The sequence below is a fragment of the Mus pahari genome, chromosome 17 (assembly GCF_900095145.1).
Source record: "Mus pahari chromosome 17, PAHARI_EIJ_v1.1, whole genome shotgun sequence".
NCBI classification, from domain to species: domain Eukaryota; kingdom Metazoa; phylum Chordata; class Mammalia; order Rodentia; family Muridae; genus Mus; species Mus pahari.
In genome coordinates this window covers 60,322,668-60,340,059 of record NC_034606.1, presented here as the reverse complement: position 1 = coordinate 60,340,059, position 17,392 = coordinate 60,322,668, and the positions used below count along the sequence as shown (strand labels likewise).

The following is a 17,392-nucleotide window of genomic DNA, read 5'->3' as shown; positions in this document are numbered from 1 at the left end:
GCCTGGTGCTTGTAAGCGAACTCAGGCCCTCTGTTAAGGGCTGCAAGCATAGCTAATCATTGAGCCACCTCTTCAGCCCCAAGCACTGCTTCTTTAGATCAAAACCGATTACATCATCTCTTCTAGACTGCAGGTGTGGTCACCTTCCTCCAGAATCCTTAAAACGGATCTTATAAAACCTGAGATGAATCATTGGAAACGGATTTTTGCCAAAAAGCCAAGAAAAACACATTTCCTTTCTTCTCAAAACAGAGGCGCCCATAAAACCTGCAAAAGAGTTATCACTGGTACTAATATCAACGTTTTCCAGTCGCCTTGATGACAACCACGCTTCAGCCACCGAGTTCATGTCCCCTGGAGCTCATGATAACCAATACCAGAGGGCCCGGGACTCCAGCAGCAGGGTCAAGGCTTGGCAGGCAGAGTGGCAGCGCCCCTTTCCCGTCCCCTCCACGCCCACCTCCTCAGCAAGAGTCCCCTCCCATCGCCAGAGCCCGGACTCTCATTGCCTTCATTGTTGGCCGCATCTGTCACTTTGTGGGCAGGGTGACATGAATGGATGGGCCGGACACACCTTCCATCCCAGTCCTGAAAACCCTGTCCGGATCTGCAGACTGTTCCCGGACGCTGCCAGAGGAGCCGCTGAGGGCCAAGGACTCACCCCGCAGCCCCGATCCTGCCTGCGCCCTGTCCCTGTCCCTGCGCACTCACTCTCCTAGGCTGCCCGGATAGCGGGCGCACACCATGCTTCCCAGCGCTGTGGCCGCCCAGGCTGGAGCCTACTGGGATGTGGTGGCGTCCTCGGCACTCTTCGGCCTCCCTGCGCCCGGCTTTGGCAGTCTGGGCAAGAGTTTCCTGATCGAGAACTTGCTGCGCGCAGGGGCCGGGCCCACGCACGCACCCCCGCCCCCGCGCCCAGCGCCGGGTCCCGAGTGTCCGCAGCTGCGGCCACTGCCTGCCAGCCCAGTGCCGCTCAAGCTGTGCCCGGCCGGACCCTTTGGTGTGCGCTGGGCCTTCCAGATGCCCCCTGGCCGTGCTCCGGGGGAGCGAGACAGTGCCTTCCAGTCCTCAGCCCCAGGTGAGCTTTGGTCGAGGGGAACCTCGCCTCAGGAGAGCCTCAGTTCTGGAGAGCCTGGACCAAGGGGAGCCTCAGTTCAGGGGAGCCCTGAACCAGGGAAACTTCAGTCCAGGGAAACCTCAGTCCTGGGGAGCCTAGATCTGATCTAGGGGAGGCTTAGCCCCGGCGAACTTCAGTCCAGGGGATCCTCAGTTTCGGAGAGCCTCAGCCCAGGGAAGGCTTGGTTTCAGGTGGTCCTCAGTCCAGAGAGAGCCCTGTTGTCAGCCTCGGCGCCAAGCACAGTCTCCACCTGTGAGCCCTTCACAGTGCTGACCTGGGTGGCCTACTGCAGAGAGCTGAACTGGGGTGGTAGATGCCGTTTGTGGACGCCAGTTCTGGTTCCTTTCTTCTCCACCCCATCCCATCCCGCACTGCTTCCTAGCGTCCTCCCCCCAACAGGTTGCCTGGGCTACCTGGGCAGTTTGATCACAGCGGGTAAGCTCGGGGGAATTTGAGGTTCCTAGCTGACTGGCTTCTGTTCCCGAAGTTAGCGTCCTCTCTTCTCTGGGAAAGTTGCCGGCAGGGTGGTGCTGCGGGCTTTGCTGGCGGAGACCTCGCCGCTGGTTTGATAGGGGTCTACTGGTTTGAAAAAGAGTTGCGCAAACTTTGGACTTTCCTTGCTTTCACAGTTTGGTGTACACTGAGGTGTAAAGTAATCAAGGCCTACGCTTGCATCATTCTGAGCTAGTTGATAAATGTTGAATTGATAACTAAATTAGGAAGTTCACATATAAATAGGAATTTCCCGAAAGAAGGGCACTTTGGGTCTATTTATATGCTTACTGAAGAAAACCTAACTAGTGCAATTGGGAGGAAGGCTTTGGGCAGCTGAGTTAAATAAAGGTAAAGCTGAAACCAGCCATTAAAAAGTCGCCAAGCAATTGGGAAACTGAGATCCAACTGGGTTGTGGTTTTTTTCCTTACTGCGTCCTTAGACGATCTTAACTCATTCTTTTAATCCCGGTGGGTTTGTCCGGAATGACTAACACGCCTTTCAGCAGTTTCCATTGTCCCAGCAAACTGCCAGATCAAATTTATTGCTAATGGCTTTATAGAATTTAGCGTGTTTAGAACCTGTCCTGGCCTTTCACTTGAAATGGCCACTAACAGAATGGAACAAATGAAATTATTAACACCGGTCTCATTCACAGAGTGTAGAAACTAAATCGCCGGGAAAGCCATTTGCACCCTGGGAGAACAGGCTCTAGTTAAGGCAAGCTCTGCGTGCCTTGGACATGTTTGTATGCCACAGAAACGTGAATGCTGCTCTTTTTGAAATATTATGAGAAGTTAGAAATGTGTGAGGTAGGGTCATGTGACCACGAATATGTAAATAACGTCACCCAAATAACAGTTCAAGGCCATTTGGTGGTTTGCATGATTTGATGGTTTGGAATTGTTGTGTTCATAGAAGTTGTTTTTAAAGAATTCTTAAGTTGCTGGTGATTGACTTTCAGGCTTGAAAAATTGCTTAATAGTAACCTCTGTTGACTTCAGTGGTCATACTAAGTGTAAATTAACATGGATAGCTCAGTTACTCACAAAATTATTTCATACACACATTCATTCCATTCTAAATATTGTAATTAGTGGAGAAAGGTTTTTCAACATTCATTCACAAAAGCATATTAATTCTGGTATGCTTACTCAAGTGTCCAAATGCAAAAAAAAAAAAAAAAAGGTGCTTTTTAAGTAAGTAAGAGGGCATAATTTGAAATACTCCACAATAGTTTCCATGTATGTTTTACCAAATGTTTTATTCAATCCTCGTTGAATGGAACAGATCCACTTGTTCCATTTTCTCCTAGTTAATTTTAATTTGAACAAGTAAACCTTTGTTTCAAAATGAACTTTTTGTGAAGAAAGGACCCACTTTTTGAAGCTACAAAAAGTATCTAAAGACAGTGGGAAAACAGCCCCGTAAATCTGTGACCGCAAATATGCTGCCTAAAACCAGATTTACGCTCATTTATTTTTGTAATCTAGAAGAGAGTACAGGTTTCTGAACATGGCTTCCCTTTTAAATGGTGCTGTCCTATTTCAGTAAATACAGGAACCCTTTCATCTATCAGTTCTTAAGTTGTAAATTGACAGTAGCTTTAAGGATGGATCAGCGGGAGATCAGGTGAGGGGGTGTGGCTGGTCTCACTCCCTCAGCTGGAGGCTGACCTTCCGAAGTCTTGCACATGCTGTGCAAGCAAACTGCCGTGCACCCCCAGCCTGTAACTGACATTCTTAGAAGAGCTCTTCCGCTCCTCCAAAGACAACAATGTATCTGTTTTGGAAATAAAGAGTGAGGAATCACTAACTGTGTTCTTTTGCTTGATTGGGTTGGTTTTGGTCAGCGGTGGGGATAGAATTGTGTCTCCTGGGTGGCAGGCGAGCATCCTGCCGGTTTTTTTTGTTTTTTGTTTTTTGTTTTTTTGCCTACCTGATTTGTTGACCACTCTCAATGAACTGTTGGGAGATTACCACAGTTGCTTTTTATAAACCACACTGTCCCAAGTCGACAGTCCTATCCGCTGTCTGTGTCCTCACTTCATTAATTTAGTTATGTCCTGTTACTGACACCATAAATCTCATTCACTCTGCAAAACTTGAGGTCGGTGGTGCATCCACCTCTGATTTGGGCGGTTGGCACAGTCAGTGAATGAGCAGTGACTTTTTCTGCAGTCAGTGCTCTCAGTTACCAGTCATTTGCACAATGGCTAGCTTCTTTAATCTTCATAGTAGGCCAGGAGGTAGCTTGTTGGCAGGGCAATTGTTTTCTGTAATAAATTTATTTCACTCACTAATTTTGTTCCTGGCCTATGTATCACTTTAAATGTGTATGGACCCCCAAAAGAGAAAACCAACCAACTCTCCTTCCCCCCCCCCAAAAAATAAAAACCCAACCAAACAAAAAGCCACCCCAGTCTTCAGTCTGTTACCTCGACTTAGTCTTGCATCCCCTGTGGGAAAGTAAGAGGGCTATTGAGACCGCATGGAGTTCAACCAAAGGAATAAACCAGGAAAAGGGGTCTCTAGCCCCCAGGACAGGGGTGTAAAAGCAGACCTTCCCTGCTTAGTCCTTGAGAATCGACAAGTTTGAAGACTTTGGGGAGAAGAATTGCTCTAAGCAGCATGCTGTCAGTTTTTGTAGTTTAAAACTGTCAACGGCTCTCTGAAGGCTCTAGGGAGACACATTTACTGACAGCAGGCAATGAACAGAGTCACTTCTACTTTTTATCTGAAAGAAGGATATCTACAAACCATTTTAGTTTATTAGCGGGAGTCAGAAGGCTTTGTAAGTGAAACTCTAAATAGGGAAAGATAACACCCCCCAAAGCTTGTTATCTGGAAAATACTGTGTATCTTAGAATGTTCATGTCTTTTATAGTTAAAGGAGGGTCTTAAAATTTACAAAAAAAAAAAAATATGAGTTTCCCTTCATTATGAGAATGACATGTGAATTTCCTGTGGGTGATTGTGCCATCGATTTTCTTCCAATTAAGTATAACAAGTAACCCTGCATTTTGATGACATTTGTTTAAAGTGTTTAGTAAGTATTGAATACAAAAGTACTTTACTAGTTATTAAATCCATTTGCATATTTGAAAGGATTGGGAAGCAAATTTTTTCACTGGATAAGCGAGTTAACATTCTCTAAGTTGTCTTAACTTCCATGTTCTACTGTGTAGCTCAGAAAAGCAAGATTGGTGGCTTTTTTTCCCCTGTCATTCACCTAGAGTTGCTTTGTCCTGTCAGACATGTTTTCACGTGTTTTTTGACCATCTCATTCATCATTCTTAACTCCGTCTTACCTATTGCATTACAAATGAAGTTTTAGCCTCCCTTCCCTGAGATACACCGAGACTGTGACTCTATAAAAGTGTTCTAGGCACTCGGTGAGAAATGGTTCAGAAGTCTTTAATGTCAGATTCTGCCCACAGCTTGGCATGCTTACTGATAACGTCTTCTCTAGCTTTGTTTTTTTGGCGAATTGAATCCTTGGGACCAGGACTGTTAATGATGCTGACCAGAACCAGGGCAACAAGAACATGGGATTTGGAATGGGATGGTAGCTGTTCTTATTAGATGTTCTTTGTTCTGGCCATTGCCTCTGCCAACTGTGCCTGGGAGTCACAGAACCATATTCTTAGTATATCTGTGTATTTCTATAACCTGCTTAGCGCGTCTTTGTAGTTAACCTAGATATGACTTGCAGAACCCATAAAACACGATAAGAAGCAGTTCTTATTGTAGATAGCATTAACAGGCCCTTTAGTGCTCATGGAGAAAGCCACCCTCCCTATAAAATGGCATCTGATTTGGAACAATGAGTGCATGATACAGTTGCCTCCAGCCTCAGCACCTACTTGCCTCCCATCAGCAGCACAGGCTTCTGTAAGCTGATGAGGGAAACTCGTATGGAAGCCATTGCTATTTTGTAATACAGCAGGAATAAGCGGCCTAGGTAACTCTTAGTTCTTCCACATAGTCCCTACTTTTGTGACTTCAGGGGTTAAGAGGTACAATGGCTTGAATATGCATCACATGGAATTTAAACAGAATGGGTGGGGGCATCATGACTGCACCAGATAAGGATGCCTTGTGCTGGGCAAGTTGAGGAGTTGACCCAGGTGACTTTATCTTTCCGCTGGTATCATCTCTTCTTTATCTGTTTGCGTCAGATTCCTCTGCCTCCCTCAGTGTGCCGCCTCCTTCCTGTCCTTGTTCTCACCAGGAAGCATCTCTATTTAGTCTAAGATGATTGTACTTAGCCAGGTAGAAACGATGGCAACTTGACTGCTGTCGGTGCATGAGATCTGCTTAGTCATTGCGTGTTAAAATGCTTTCCGCTTCTTTGGTTGCAAGAGTACCCAAGGGACATTTTTCTTAAGCTATTTAAGCAAACATGTCCCTTGTTTCAAGGGGCAGTAGTTCATTTACTCTGCCATCCACCCTTGAGTGGCCAGATTTGTGTTGTGGCCATTGCCTAGCACATCAGACTCCGTCTTAGTCGTTTGGAGTTTTGAACCTGGATCTCACAGCGTAACCCACTCTGGCTTGGAACGATTTCTATGTTATACCAATTTATATCTTTGAACTCCTGCCCCTCCGACCCCGGCCTCTTATGTGCTGAGATTGCAGGTGGGGTGCACACGTCACTCTTCTTCATCTCCTCCTCCTCCTCTTTTAAAGAAACGATTCACCACTCTTAAAGTTTTCTCTGGCTCACACTCTCCCAACCCCCGGCTATGTATACATCTAACAAAGTGAACGACATTTTAAAGTCGACATGAATAAGTTTTCCTTCAAATGCACCTGGCACTTGTCAGGAGTAAAAAGGCAAAGTATAAACGGAAACAATATGATTTTTATCTAAGAACGCTTGTTACAGTCCTCATTTAAGACTTCATTAGATCATTCTTTGGTTTTATACAATCCGCGTAAGAAATTGGATTTTTGCCTTAATATATAACACGCTCACTGGGCCCTTGTATATTTTATTCCAAAGCACTTTATTTTACTTTCAGTAATGTTTCCACTTTTAATGGAATCTCCATCCTTCTCTCTCTCTAGCCTCCAGTCAGTACTTAACTTGGCAACGCTGAATGATTCATCACTTTATACAAGGTTACCATAACTCATTTCCTTTTTAATAGCATTATTCATTGTTGTCAACCGGCTATTAGTTGCAAGTATATCGGGGTTGGATTTTTGTGAGTTATGCGAACAGTAAACTTAAGGCACTAAAATTCTTTCTGAAGTCAAAGATCAAAAAGCCGCTGTGAGGTTTTAGACCTCTGGTCTTAGAGCGATTAGCATCTAGGAAAAGGAAAGGAGAAAAAAGGAAGAAAGAAAGGGGGCCAAGAAGTTTGATCCTTTTTGTGTATATTGCTGAATATTTAATAACTTTTTTCTTTATACAAAGTCCTGAGAGGGTGGAATTTTCAGTTTTCTGTTACATGTGCAGGTATCTTTGCCATCCTTAATTTTTTAATTCTAAGTGACCATTGGAAGTAGAATGAGTGGTATATTTAAAGCTGGGACTGCCAGCAAATTTCTAGTATGCCAAACTTAATTGAGTCACATCCATTAACTCCATAGTTACACTGAGCCTGAAGTCCGAAATGCCCTCTGAGCCTTAAAAGGAGAGACAGGACCACACTACATATTCTTATGTTTTTCTATAGGTGCTTTGCATTAGCAATCAAAACCCAATAGTGGTAGACATCTTCTGACACACAAAGTCCCAGATGTTTACTTTCTCGTCCATGAAAATTTGCCAACCCTTACATCCAAAGCGTAAATGGCAAGTTGGGGATATTTTAAAGTATCGTGTCAGTGTCTGACTCTTAAGCTACTGACCGTGACTTTAGGGTCTAGATTCAAGTGCTTCGTGTTGCCGATCGTGTAGTCCAGAGTGGTTCAAGGTGCCTCATGTCAAAATGAGAACAGAGGTTAGCAGCAACACTGATCTTTCAGGCACATAGCTCAAAAGCCCCATGGTAAGGGACAGGAAAAGAGGCAAGAGGCACTTCCTCTGTTTAATCACAGCTAAAGTACAATAAGAATCCACATCAACATTTTGTAGATTGGAAAAAAAAGCAATTTATGAATTGTCCTTTCTTTGGTAGACTGAGTGAGCTCAGCTCAGTGGTTCTTACGTGGGATGTCCCGAGGCTGTGGCTAGATGTCCAGGTCCTGTGGGCTGCACGTCCACGGTGCCGTCACGTGACCGATGGTTGATGTTGACTGGTGACTGGGTGCTCAGCTGGAACTTGTCATCCAGAGTTGGATTCTTCAATGTCTTGACCTTTTTTATTGCATGGCTTCTGGGCTTTAAATGGGAGGGTTCAGAAAACAAGCCCGCGTGGCTTTGGAAGCCCGGGCATTCTGAAGCCTCTAATGAAACACAACCTGCCTGGGAGGTTCTAAAATGGGGCCGTGCCAACCTCTTGACTGAGATGGTCACCAAGACCGTTCTATGTCCCAGAGAGGAGCAAACAGGCCACATGCACTTTGCAGTAGCAGGGAGACGATCAGATCACTGTAGCCATTTAAAACCAGTGGCTGGACCCAGCTTCAGGGTAAACCTGTATAGGAACTGATCATTGAGTGTTAAATAGTTGGAATTCAGGGAGATTTCACAGAAGTGATGTCCTGGAGGCTGCAGATGCCATTGTTTTATAGTATTCTCCCCTGTGACACCGACTTTATGGTATAAAGAGTAAGACACGGCCTCAAATCCAGCTAATTTTCTTGGAGCTGAGTAATGGACCATGCTTGGTGAGATGGCAGAGTCTGTGGCCATGGGCCCCTGTGATCCAGTCCATAAGGATCCAGTGTGCTCGTAGCTTGAGGGGAAGCCAGGCAATATCCTTGTTGGTCTTGGAGCAAGATGTTGGTGCAGGTATTTACTATTGGTACATTGCCACAGTACGGTGTCCCCAGACTAGGCACTCAGAGCCCTTTCACCACTGAGCCGACACTGTCCAGGAAGATTTTTTTTCTTCCTATCATGGAGCTCGTCTTGAAAACACAAATTATTCCTTCAACTGGAGGTAGCACGAACCTACCTGCTTTGGGACGAAGGCCTCTGCCTCAGTAGCTACACTGAGATTTACATAGCTGCACTTTGCGCTGTTCCTTCCTTTGACCTGGTCCCATCAGCTGGACTCCTGTCTTTAGCCTGCCCCACACCCCGTTCCTTTGTACAAGTGGCCTTTCCAAGCTAGAGTGCCCTCATCTTCCTTCGTCCTTTTGAGTGCTTTCTAAAGGATTTTCAGGCATCCAAGGATGGTTTCAGACATCCCAAGATGGTTTTCATGCCTAAAGTCACCATTAGCCAATCCTTCCTAACTATAGATTTTTGGTTTTTCTCCACCCTCCCCGCTCCCCCCCCCCCCATTTGTACATTTCCGAATGCAGAGATTATAGGTATGCGATCTCTGTGCTTGATTAAATATTGCATCAGAAGTCCAGGCTGTACCATTTGTTTCCCTGTTTTGGCTCAGAATCTCTCTTCACTCACACGTGATCTTGACAGGGGGGAAAGGCTGCCATCAATTGAGTGCTACTGTGTGCTAGGTCTTGTTTCATACTCTTTCCAATGATGCCTTCCTGGCTCAACACTATAATCCCCTGGCCAATGATATATGAGGGGCCTCTTACATAGGAAGCCAGATTTAACCTAGTTGGAGTGGAACCCAGGCACCAGTATTTTTGTGTAGTAATATCCAGTTGATTCTAACGTGAGTTCAGAGAAAAAGCAAATTCTTCCATGAATGGGAAGTTTCCCCTTTGTCTTTGTAGTCCTGGCAGACCTTGGCATTTGGTAGAATGCAGCTCAAATTTGCCACAGATTTCAAGGCCAGAATCAAGGGTGTAGCATTTTGCTGGAATCATCATCTCATGAGCTGTTTGCACACATGAAGATCTGTTATTTTCTGTCCGGCAAATACTTGAAGCAAAGCCCCAAAACGCTCTCTTCTGCCGTATCCTGAGGACTAGAAAGCAGAAAGGGGGGGGGGGCTCTAACGTGTTTCCCTGCTGAATGAAGGTGGAGTGTGCAACTGGATCACACAAATGGGCTGCTTCAAACTGACTGTGTGAGAACATGTAGCCTCGTTAAACAACGGGGAGTTCTTAGGTCTGACTGCTCCAGACAGAGGTTTGCTGCCCTTTAAAGCTTTGTCTTTGGGTCCACTCTAATCTGGACAGTCTCTTGAACTGTGTGCTATTTTGAAGTTGTAGTTAGTTTTCTTTTTATTCCCAGTGACTGAAAACCTGGCCCTTAAAGGCTATCATAAAAATGTTAGAAATTATTAATTTTCCATTATGTGTTTTCTTCAAGTTTTTGTTCGGTTGATTTTACATTTGGCTTAGCAAGTGAGTTTTCCCTCCTCTTCCTCTCAAACATACAGTGCAATCCACAGATCGGGATATGCTCCCGAGATTTACGCCTTACCAAGATCTCATTAGTGAGCTTTGTATTCTTTCCCTGAGAAAGAACTGGCACCACATTGTAAAGGAACTGCTTTCACACTGCTAAGATTCACAGTGTTATTACTTCATTTACTGATGTTACTCCATCAGTAAAGAGTGAAAAATAACAAAAAAAATTAAAATGTAACTTAGGACAATAAAAGTTTGAAAGTTATTCTTCTGCAGAGGGTTTATAGCTGTCTTTGACTGTGGGACACTTATGGATGAAGCCATGGTACTTAATATACATTAATTAAAACTTATGTACTTGTTTTAAAAGGGATACTTCATCATTAAATCAACTATTAGCATTTAACGGATGTTCTAAGTGTTGGTATTGTTGTGAATTTGTTTCTTCGAGTGAGTATAATACACGGTTAAAGAAAGCAGAAGGCTCATGAGTTTTGTGTGCAAATGACTAACTTTGGTTATTTGGGTGCAGATAGATTCCAGTTTAACTCCAAAATGTTCAACTTATTTTGTTTATAACACAAGTTCCCCATACACACAGGACCTTAGACTTGTCAGTGTGCTATGGAATTAGATATGTCCTATTGGTAGGCCACAACATTGCTGCTGGACAACCTAAAGCTATTTGCTTTTCTCTCCTGGCAATCCTGACATAATTTCACTTTCTAGAACCCAGCTCTTATCCAGTAACTGGGCTATCTATCCCTACTCTCTTAGCCAATAATCAGTCATAATGTGAAAATCAAGATGGCTTATCTTGTTCGTGTTTAATGTTTTTGAAAGAATTCTGTCACATTTCAGATGTCTGTTGCTTTGAAGTCTGGTGTCAATGAGTGGAGAGAGAATGTTCTAAAGTCATGGCCATTCCGGGGCCAGCTAATGACAAGGACTCCACAAACACTATCACTACAGCTACTGGTCAGGGAGCGTACCTTGATAAATGGTGAAATAACCACATGCAGACTTCAGTGATGGAATCTGAAATTGCCCCTTTCCTGCCTTTTCGAGAGCATCTTCAGAGCAGTTGCTAAGGACCCAATGCTTGCTCTCCTCAGCCTTCAGTTTGCCTTGTACTCACGGCTTAACAAAAAGTATGTTGTTTACAAATATTAAAAGTGTCACATCTATTTTGAGGGTGTTGGTCTATTTCCAACGTTGAGTTCCTATGGCCGTTCAACACTCTCCCTGTCACAGACTCAGATGCACTGGCACTTGGCTTCTGTCAGACGTGAAAAAAGGGGCACTTAATTGGAATTTCACAGCCCTTTCCACATAAGCCAGCCTAAATAAGGTGTATTTATGTCTAGCAAGCGGGAGCTGACTAACCTCTTGTTAGACGTGCGTGTCAAAGAGATGATTTGAGATGGTGAAATCGTTCTGTACAAAGGAACTGCCAGTCTGGTCATGTCACAATGTGGAAGCCAGTTTCTATTGCCTCAATTACACTGAGTACTGTAGATCTTGATTATATTTCTGTCATCGAAGATTCTTTGGTGTTAGTCTGTTTACACATTTCATGTGGAGCAATGCATGGCATGAGAGCAGACTGTTCAACGGAAGCTTTTCTGGTTTAACATCAGATCATATGCTTTCAAAAGCACACTGTTCAGTCGGGAGTTTGATTGCTGTCTTGTTTCACATAAACTTTTTTTTTAATCCATTATTTTTCCGTCATTAGGACTACAGCCTAAGCCTGGGAAATATCTTCTTAGAATAGGACAATGTGTACTTTATTTATACCTTGCATCGTTTTGTGTGCTGCTGGTGTGTGACCTTCTATGTCCTATACCTGGACAAATCTCTAAAGGATATACACAGTGTTGGTACATCCAGATAACATGGTAGATGCTTAACATTATATACATAGTTGCAACAATGTTGCAACATTTTCCTACCTAGTACAAACAAAGACGGAAACAAAATCCCAATAGCCATTGTTAATTATGCAAAGACCACTCCTGCTAGTTTTGGAGAGGTAACAAGTTAACAGAAATGCTTGAAAATAAACTAAAAGATGCAGCTTTATATGTCTATAGTAGCAACGGAAATGTAGTCTTTAAAAGTTCATACTGAGCTGGGCAATGGTGGCCCACATCTTTAATCCCAGCACTTGGGAGGCAGAGGCAGGCGGATTTCTGAGTTCGAGGCCAGCCTGGTCTACATAGTGAGTTCTGGGACAGCCAGGGCCACACAGAGAAACCCTGTATCGAAAAAACCAAAAAGAAAAAACATAGAAAAAAAGATCATACTGTTCTTTAAATGTTTTTTGAGAATTTCATACAGGATGCTGTGTTTACATTATTTTGAGTCCATATTCTCTGCCTTCAATCACCCCCCCCCCCACACACACACCTTCCTACTATCTCCTAACCTCACCACCTCTCCTTAAGGCATGTATGCTGCATCCCCTTGGTGTTTAAGGCTGACCATTGAGGTTGAACACCATATCAGGCAACTCGCCCCCTAATAAGATTGCTTTTCCCTCTCCTAGTGGCTAACCTTTGCTTGTAACCCTTTACCTGGGGGTGGGGCCTTGTAAGTTTTTTTTTTTTCCATCTAGGTTGGAATGTCAACTGGACATTATGCAGATCTAGTTTAGGTGACCACACTGTTAGAATTTCATGGATTACTCTTATAAAATGTATAATCCAAATAAAATGATCATTTCTGTGATGGTTCTATGGTCAACACTAGTAATGAAGCTGTTTATTTTATTAATTTTGGAAAACAAAACTAATGTGTCCTTTCCTCTCCATGCTTAGTTACCAGTTTTCAAAACAGCATTAAAGCACTTTATGTTTTATAGAAATTCAGATATTATATAAGTAAACACAACATCATTATGTGATAGGGGAAGAGATATTGGATTTTTAACTAGTTTACAATTTTGAGGCCTCTGGGATTCTACAAGTACCAAAAATATTTCTCTTGCACAATCTATTTGTTTTATGATAACTAACTTTTAAAGACATTGGTTAAAATAACTACATGCCTTTTGGTTTAAAAGTACAAGTCTGAAAGTATCATGTTCTTTAAACAGGTGTGTAGGCATATCAGAATAAGGTTATCTAGTGTGATCAAGAAAAGGAAAGATGTTGCCAAGTGAAGAAAAGAGAAAATAGTAAAAATATTTTCAGGTTGAGATTTAGATTTTGAGGTCATCCGTTTCAAAAGATTCCATATTTGAGGGTGTCCTGGGGTGGAGAGCTCGGTTAATGTCTTATTCCTCCTGTCCCCTTCCTGTTCTTCATTTCAAAGACCATTTATCCAATTATGTTTTTTTTTTTTTTTTGAGACAGGGTTTCTCTGTATAGCCCTGGCTGTCCTGGAACTTATTTTGTAGACCAGGCTGGTCTCGAACTCAGAAATCCGCCTGCCTCTGCCTCCCGAGTGCTGGGATTAAAGGTGTGGGCCACCATTGCCCAGCTCAGTATGAACTTTTAAAGACTACATTTCCGTTGCTACTATAGACATATAAAGCTGCATCTTTTAGTTTATTTTATTTATACTGTACTAAGGCATTTTATTAAAGGAGATGGTATGTTGAAGAATTCAACCAGGCCTGCCACTCATTAATAACAATAGTCTATTAGAGTCCATGGTAGTCTTTAGAGCTGTGTTTCTACGGAGTGAGGAACAGAGATCAAAATTTTTCTGAAATTAAATTTAAGTAAAATGATTGTTGTCTCTGTGACGTGGTGTAGTCAAGACATCAGAACAACATACAATAATAATAAAAACATCATTATTATTTAGATTCCCCCGATTAGTCTCCTTCCCACACATGAAGGATTCCATGAGCGTCTCTTAACAGCGTTATGAATCCTGTGTTTGAATAAACCGAGCAGAACAGAATTAAGGGCTGACTCACTACAGGGTAAACATGCTTTCTGGCAACTAGGTTTACCTTGAGAGGCAATGTGATTGTTTTAAGACAAGTGGCTGGGGTCAGAAAGAGTTCGTTTATCATGGAGCTGCTCAGTAAATCCGCTCTTAGCATCCTCAGAATCCAGCTAGCCACATCTTTCCTAGAACCTGAAAATGAACCCTGAAGATGATATACTCTCTCCAAAACAACCAGACAGTTAAAATTTTCTTGGTAAGTAGAATGTTTAGAACCATGCCATTTAATATTGTAATCCTTAGCCACAATAGTCTCTTTAAACTTAAGTTAATTTGGTCTGAAGATTTAGTACCTACTCAAGCTAGCCATCTTTGAGCTTGGCAATCGCCTTTGGCCAGAAGCTGTCATGTTGGCCAGGGCAGATGCAGAGGACTCGTACATCGTTGCAGATGTTGATTGCATACTATTACCCTAGTGTTCCTTGTATAAAAGAACAGTCGCTATTCATTATTTGTAATTACATCCACGCTGGCTTGAGTCTTTCCACCACATCTTCCAAATCCTGAGGGGTGTGCTTGGCAAGAACTTTGACACTTTAAAATGACTTTAATTTCGGAAAAGAGTTAGAATGGAGGGGAAGGAAGGTTTAGCAATGGAGTGCCTTCACTCGGGGGTGGGGGTGCTGGGGGGGGGAGCTGGAGTTTTGAATATTGTGTAAAAGAAACGGTTAATCAATGAGATCAATGCTCTCTCTGCAGTGCCTTCCAAACCCTTTCTTCTGAGCGCCGCGCCATTCTACTCTGCATGCTGCGGTGGGTCCTGCAGGCGCCCGGCCTCCCCCACAGCTTTTTCAAGTAAGTTTTAATGCTTCATCAGCAATGCCTCAGCTATTCTGTAAACCAAAGCAGCAGGATTTAATGTGCTCAGGGAAGCTAATTGGCAGTGCAACGGCAAGGAGCTAATTCCTCACTAAAAATCACAGCGACCCCATTCAGGAGCTTTCCAGAGATTATCAAACCTAGGCACAGTGAGCGATTGTGAGCTGGTTTTCAGGCCACACTGAGCCCGGAGCTGATGAGCGCCAAGGCAAGAGCTTGTTTTCCATTTGATATAACAGACCTCAGAGGGACCAGTTTGACACTTTCTGAAACCTGCAGCCACACTCCGTTTAAAAAGGGGCGAAAAGGAATGCGGGCAAACAGAGGGCGCTGTGTGGTGTTTCCATTCAGCTTAAAGTGACTAAGAAAGTCACAGGTCTAGCAAATAATTAGAAACTCAGGACCATAAAAGCGGGTAAATGTTTTCAGGGCGGGGGTCTCTAAACGCTCTAAAAGCAAAATTCATTTGTGTCTGGGAAAGGAGAAACTGAACGGAGTATCGTGGTGCCCACGCAATCTCATGCACACAGGTGTCTTGGTGTGTCAGTAAAATCAACAGGCAGAGGATGAGCCCTAGAGAGAGTCAGGCAGGGGTGGGGGGCACGAGAAGGCACTTGCACAGGTACACAACCACGACAGGTGAGAGTGGAGAAGTGTGAGTCTCAGCCTCTCATTGGGTTTCAGGCCCCATGGCCCCATATGTGTTCCTGTGCTTTATGGAAGTTTCAAGGAGAGCCGTTTCCCCACAGAATGACTCCGGACAAGTGAGGCAGCAAATGTTGCTGTTTAATGAGCTGCAGGCTTCTGAGCTTCTCTTTAGGAGGCCGATACTTTCCCACAGAGCCCTTTACACGCCTGGGACGCGGCTACAATGGGCGACAGACCCGTGACCAATGCTCACTTTCGCTGGACTCATCCACACGCGACCTCACCACAATTTTTCACTCTGCAGATGAACTTTAGGGACCGTTTCACAGCGAGAGGGCTTGGGCAAGGGTCATTTGTCCTTTTGTGTGGTCATAAAGCCAGGCTCTGTGCGTCAGTCTTTTCTCCTGCTTCACATTCCGAGTGAGTTTCTGGACGCCATTTAAAGCCCTTGGCTGAAAAATAAAACAGTGAATGGAGCTGACTTTTATAGACTCATTCTAGCTCATCTTCCCATATAGCCCTGTCCACCTGAAAGGGGATTTTAGTGGCTGAGCTGAGTGTATACAGGGACTCGCTGAATACACAAGGGCCCATTATCAACTGTGGGGATTGTGTATTAACCAGGACTGATACAGTGCTATTTTGGTGGTGACCTATTAATTGTCGATTTAACTAGAATGTATTGCATTTGAATAGTGAAATAGAAACCATGACTAAACCTTTTCCTCGCTCCTTCAAGGTGGTCCTCTATGAGGGCGATTGGAAACTTGTGCGAATCAAGGCACCATTTATCACCAGAGAGAGGAATGTCGGGCAAAGATGTCTGGAGAAGATGATGTTTAAACCCAGATGCTTAAACCCCATCCCAGTGGCACCTCCATCTATTGAAGAGGTCTCACACTTAAGTTCACTTGCTTCATCTTGATATTGGTTTACTTTAGCAGGTTGCTAGTGCTACAGCTCAGGCATGTAGATCTGTTTCATGTCATAAGGATGCTCAGGCATATGGGTATACATGGAGGTGCAGTGTATTTATTTTAAAGCAGTGTTTTAAGAGTTTCTAACCCATAAACGTTTGGGCCAGTTTAGTAAATAAGGGAAAAAAAAGCATTGGGTGGTTTACTAGAGCACGTCATCTTCCCAAGAGCTCCAATGATTATTTTAAGAAGGTTTTCTCTCATTATTTCTCAGCCCTTCACACCCAGTGCCCTCTGCAGAACTGTTGTAAATGACGCTCATCCCTCAGGGCTCCAAGCCCCATGTTTATCTTGGGGGGAAAAAAAACCACTTGGCTTGAAAGATCAGTGTAGTTCAGATCAAGGATAAAATATACTGCCCTTGACTGTCTTCCCTCAGAATGTTGGCCTCCTAAGACCATTTAGAGAACCCACATGTGTTTCTAATAAATGGTGCCATGTCACATTATTACTTATAACTCCGAGATGAATGTCTTATTTTCCTATTTATAATGTTCATTCACATTGGCAACAACTAATAATATGGTGCTATCTTGATGTCCGTAAAGAATTCTCTAGAAATATGGGATAATTAGCCAGGGTGTGGCTAATGAGCTTTACATCTGCAGTGTTTTTTAAAAAAAAAGAAAAGAAAAAAAAAAACTAAAAGAATTTACTAGATTTTCTCTTTTTTAAAAAATAATAAGTGTTTATGTCCAAGTTGCTAAATTATTTTCCATTGCAGAAATAGAGAGAGAGAGAGAGAAAGAGAGAGAGAGAGAGAGAGAGAGAGAGAAAATGAACTGTTCAAGTAAGCTTGTGTTAAGTTTCCACTTGGACAGCCAAAAGTAGAGTTTAGAGCTAAAACTTACCAAGTGACGAAGCTGATGGCTACCATTCTTGCTTCAGAAGGTTGACTCTGTTCTCTCTTGGAGGACAGCATCAGCTCAGCACACCTGCAGCTGGGCAAGGGAAGTGCTGCTTCCACTCCCAGTGGGATGTCCTT

The 17,392-nt window shown here is 43.5% G+C and overlaps 1 protein-coding gene across 1 annotated transcript in view; it reads left to right on the top strand.

Moving 5' to 3' along the window:
- The first annotated feature begins 530 nt into the window (after positions 1–530).
- Positions 531–17,392, top strand: part of Dbx2 (developing brain homeobox 2) — a 31,233-nt gene continuing 14,371 nt past the window's right edge. Inside the window, exons 1-2 of the mRNA XM_021216202.2 lie at positions 531–1,078; positions 14,663–14,758. Of these exons, the coding sequence (XP_021071861.2) occupies positions 745–1,078; positions 14,663–14,758 (430 nt within the window). The 5' untranslated portion in view covers positions 531–744. The remainder of the gene's footprint in view (positions 1,079–14,662; positions 14,759–17,392) is intronic.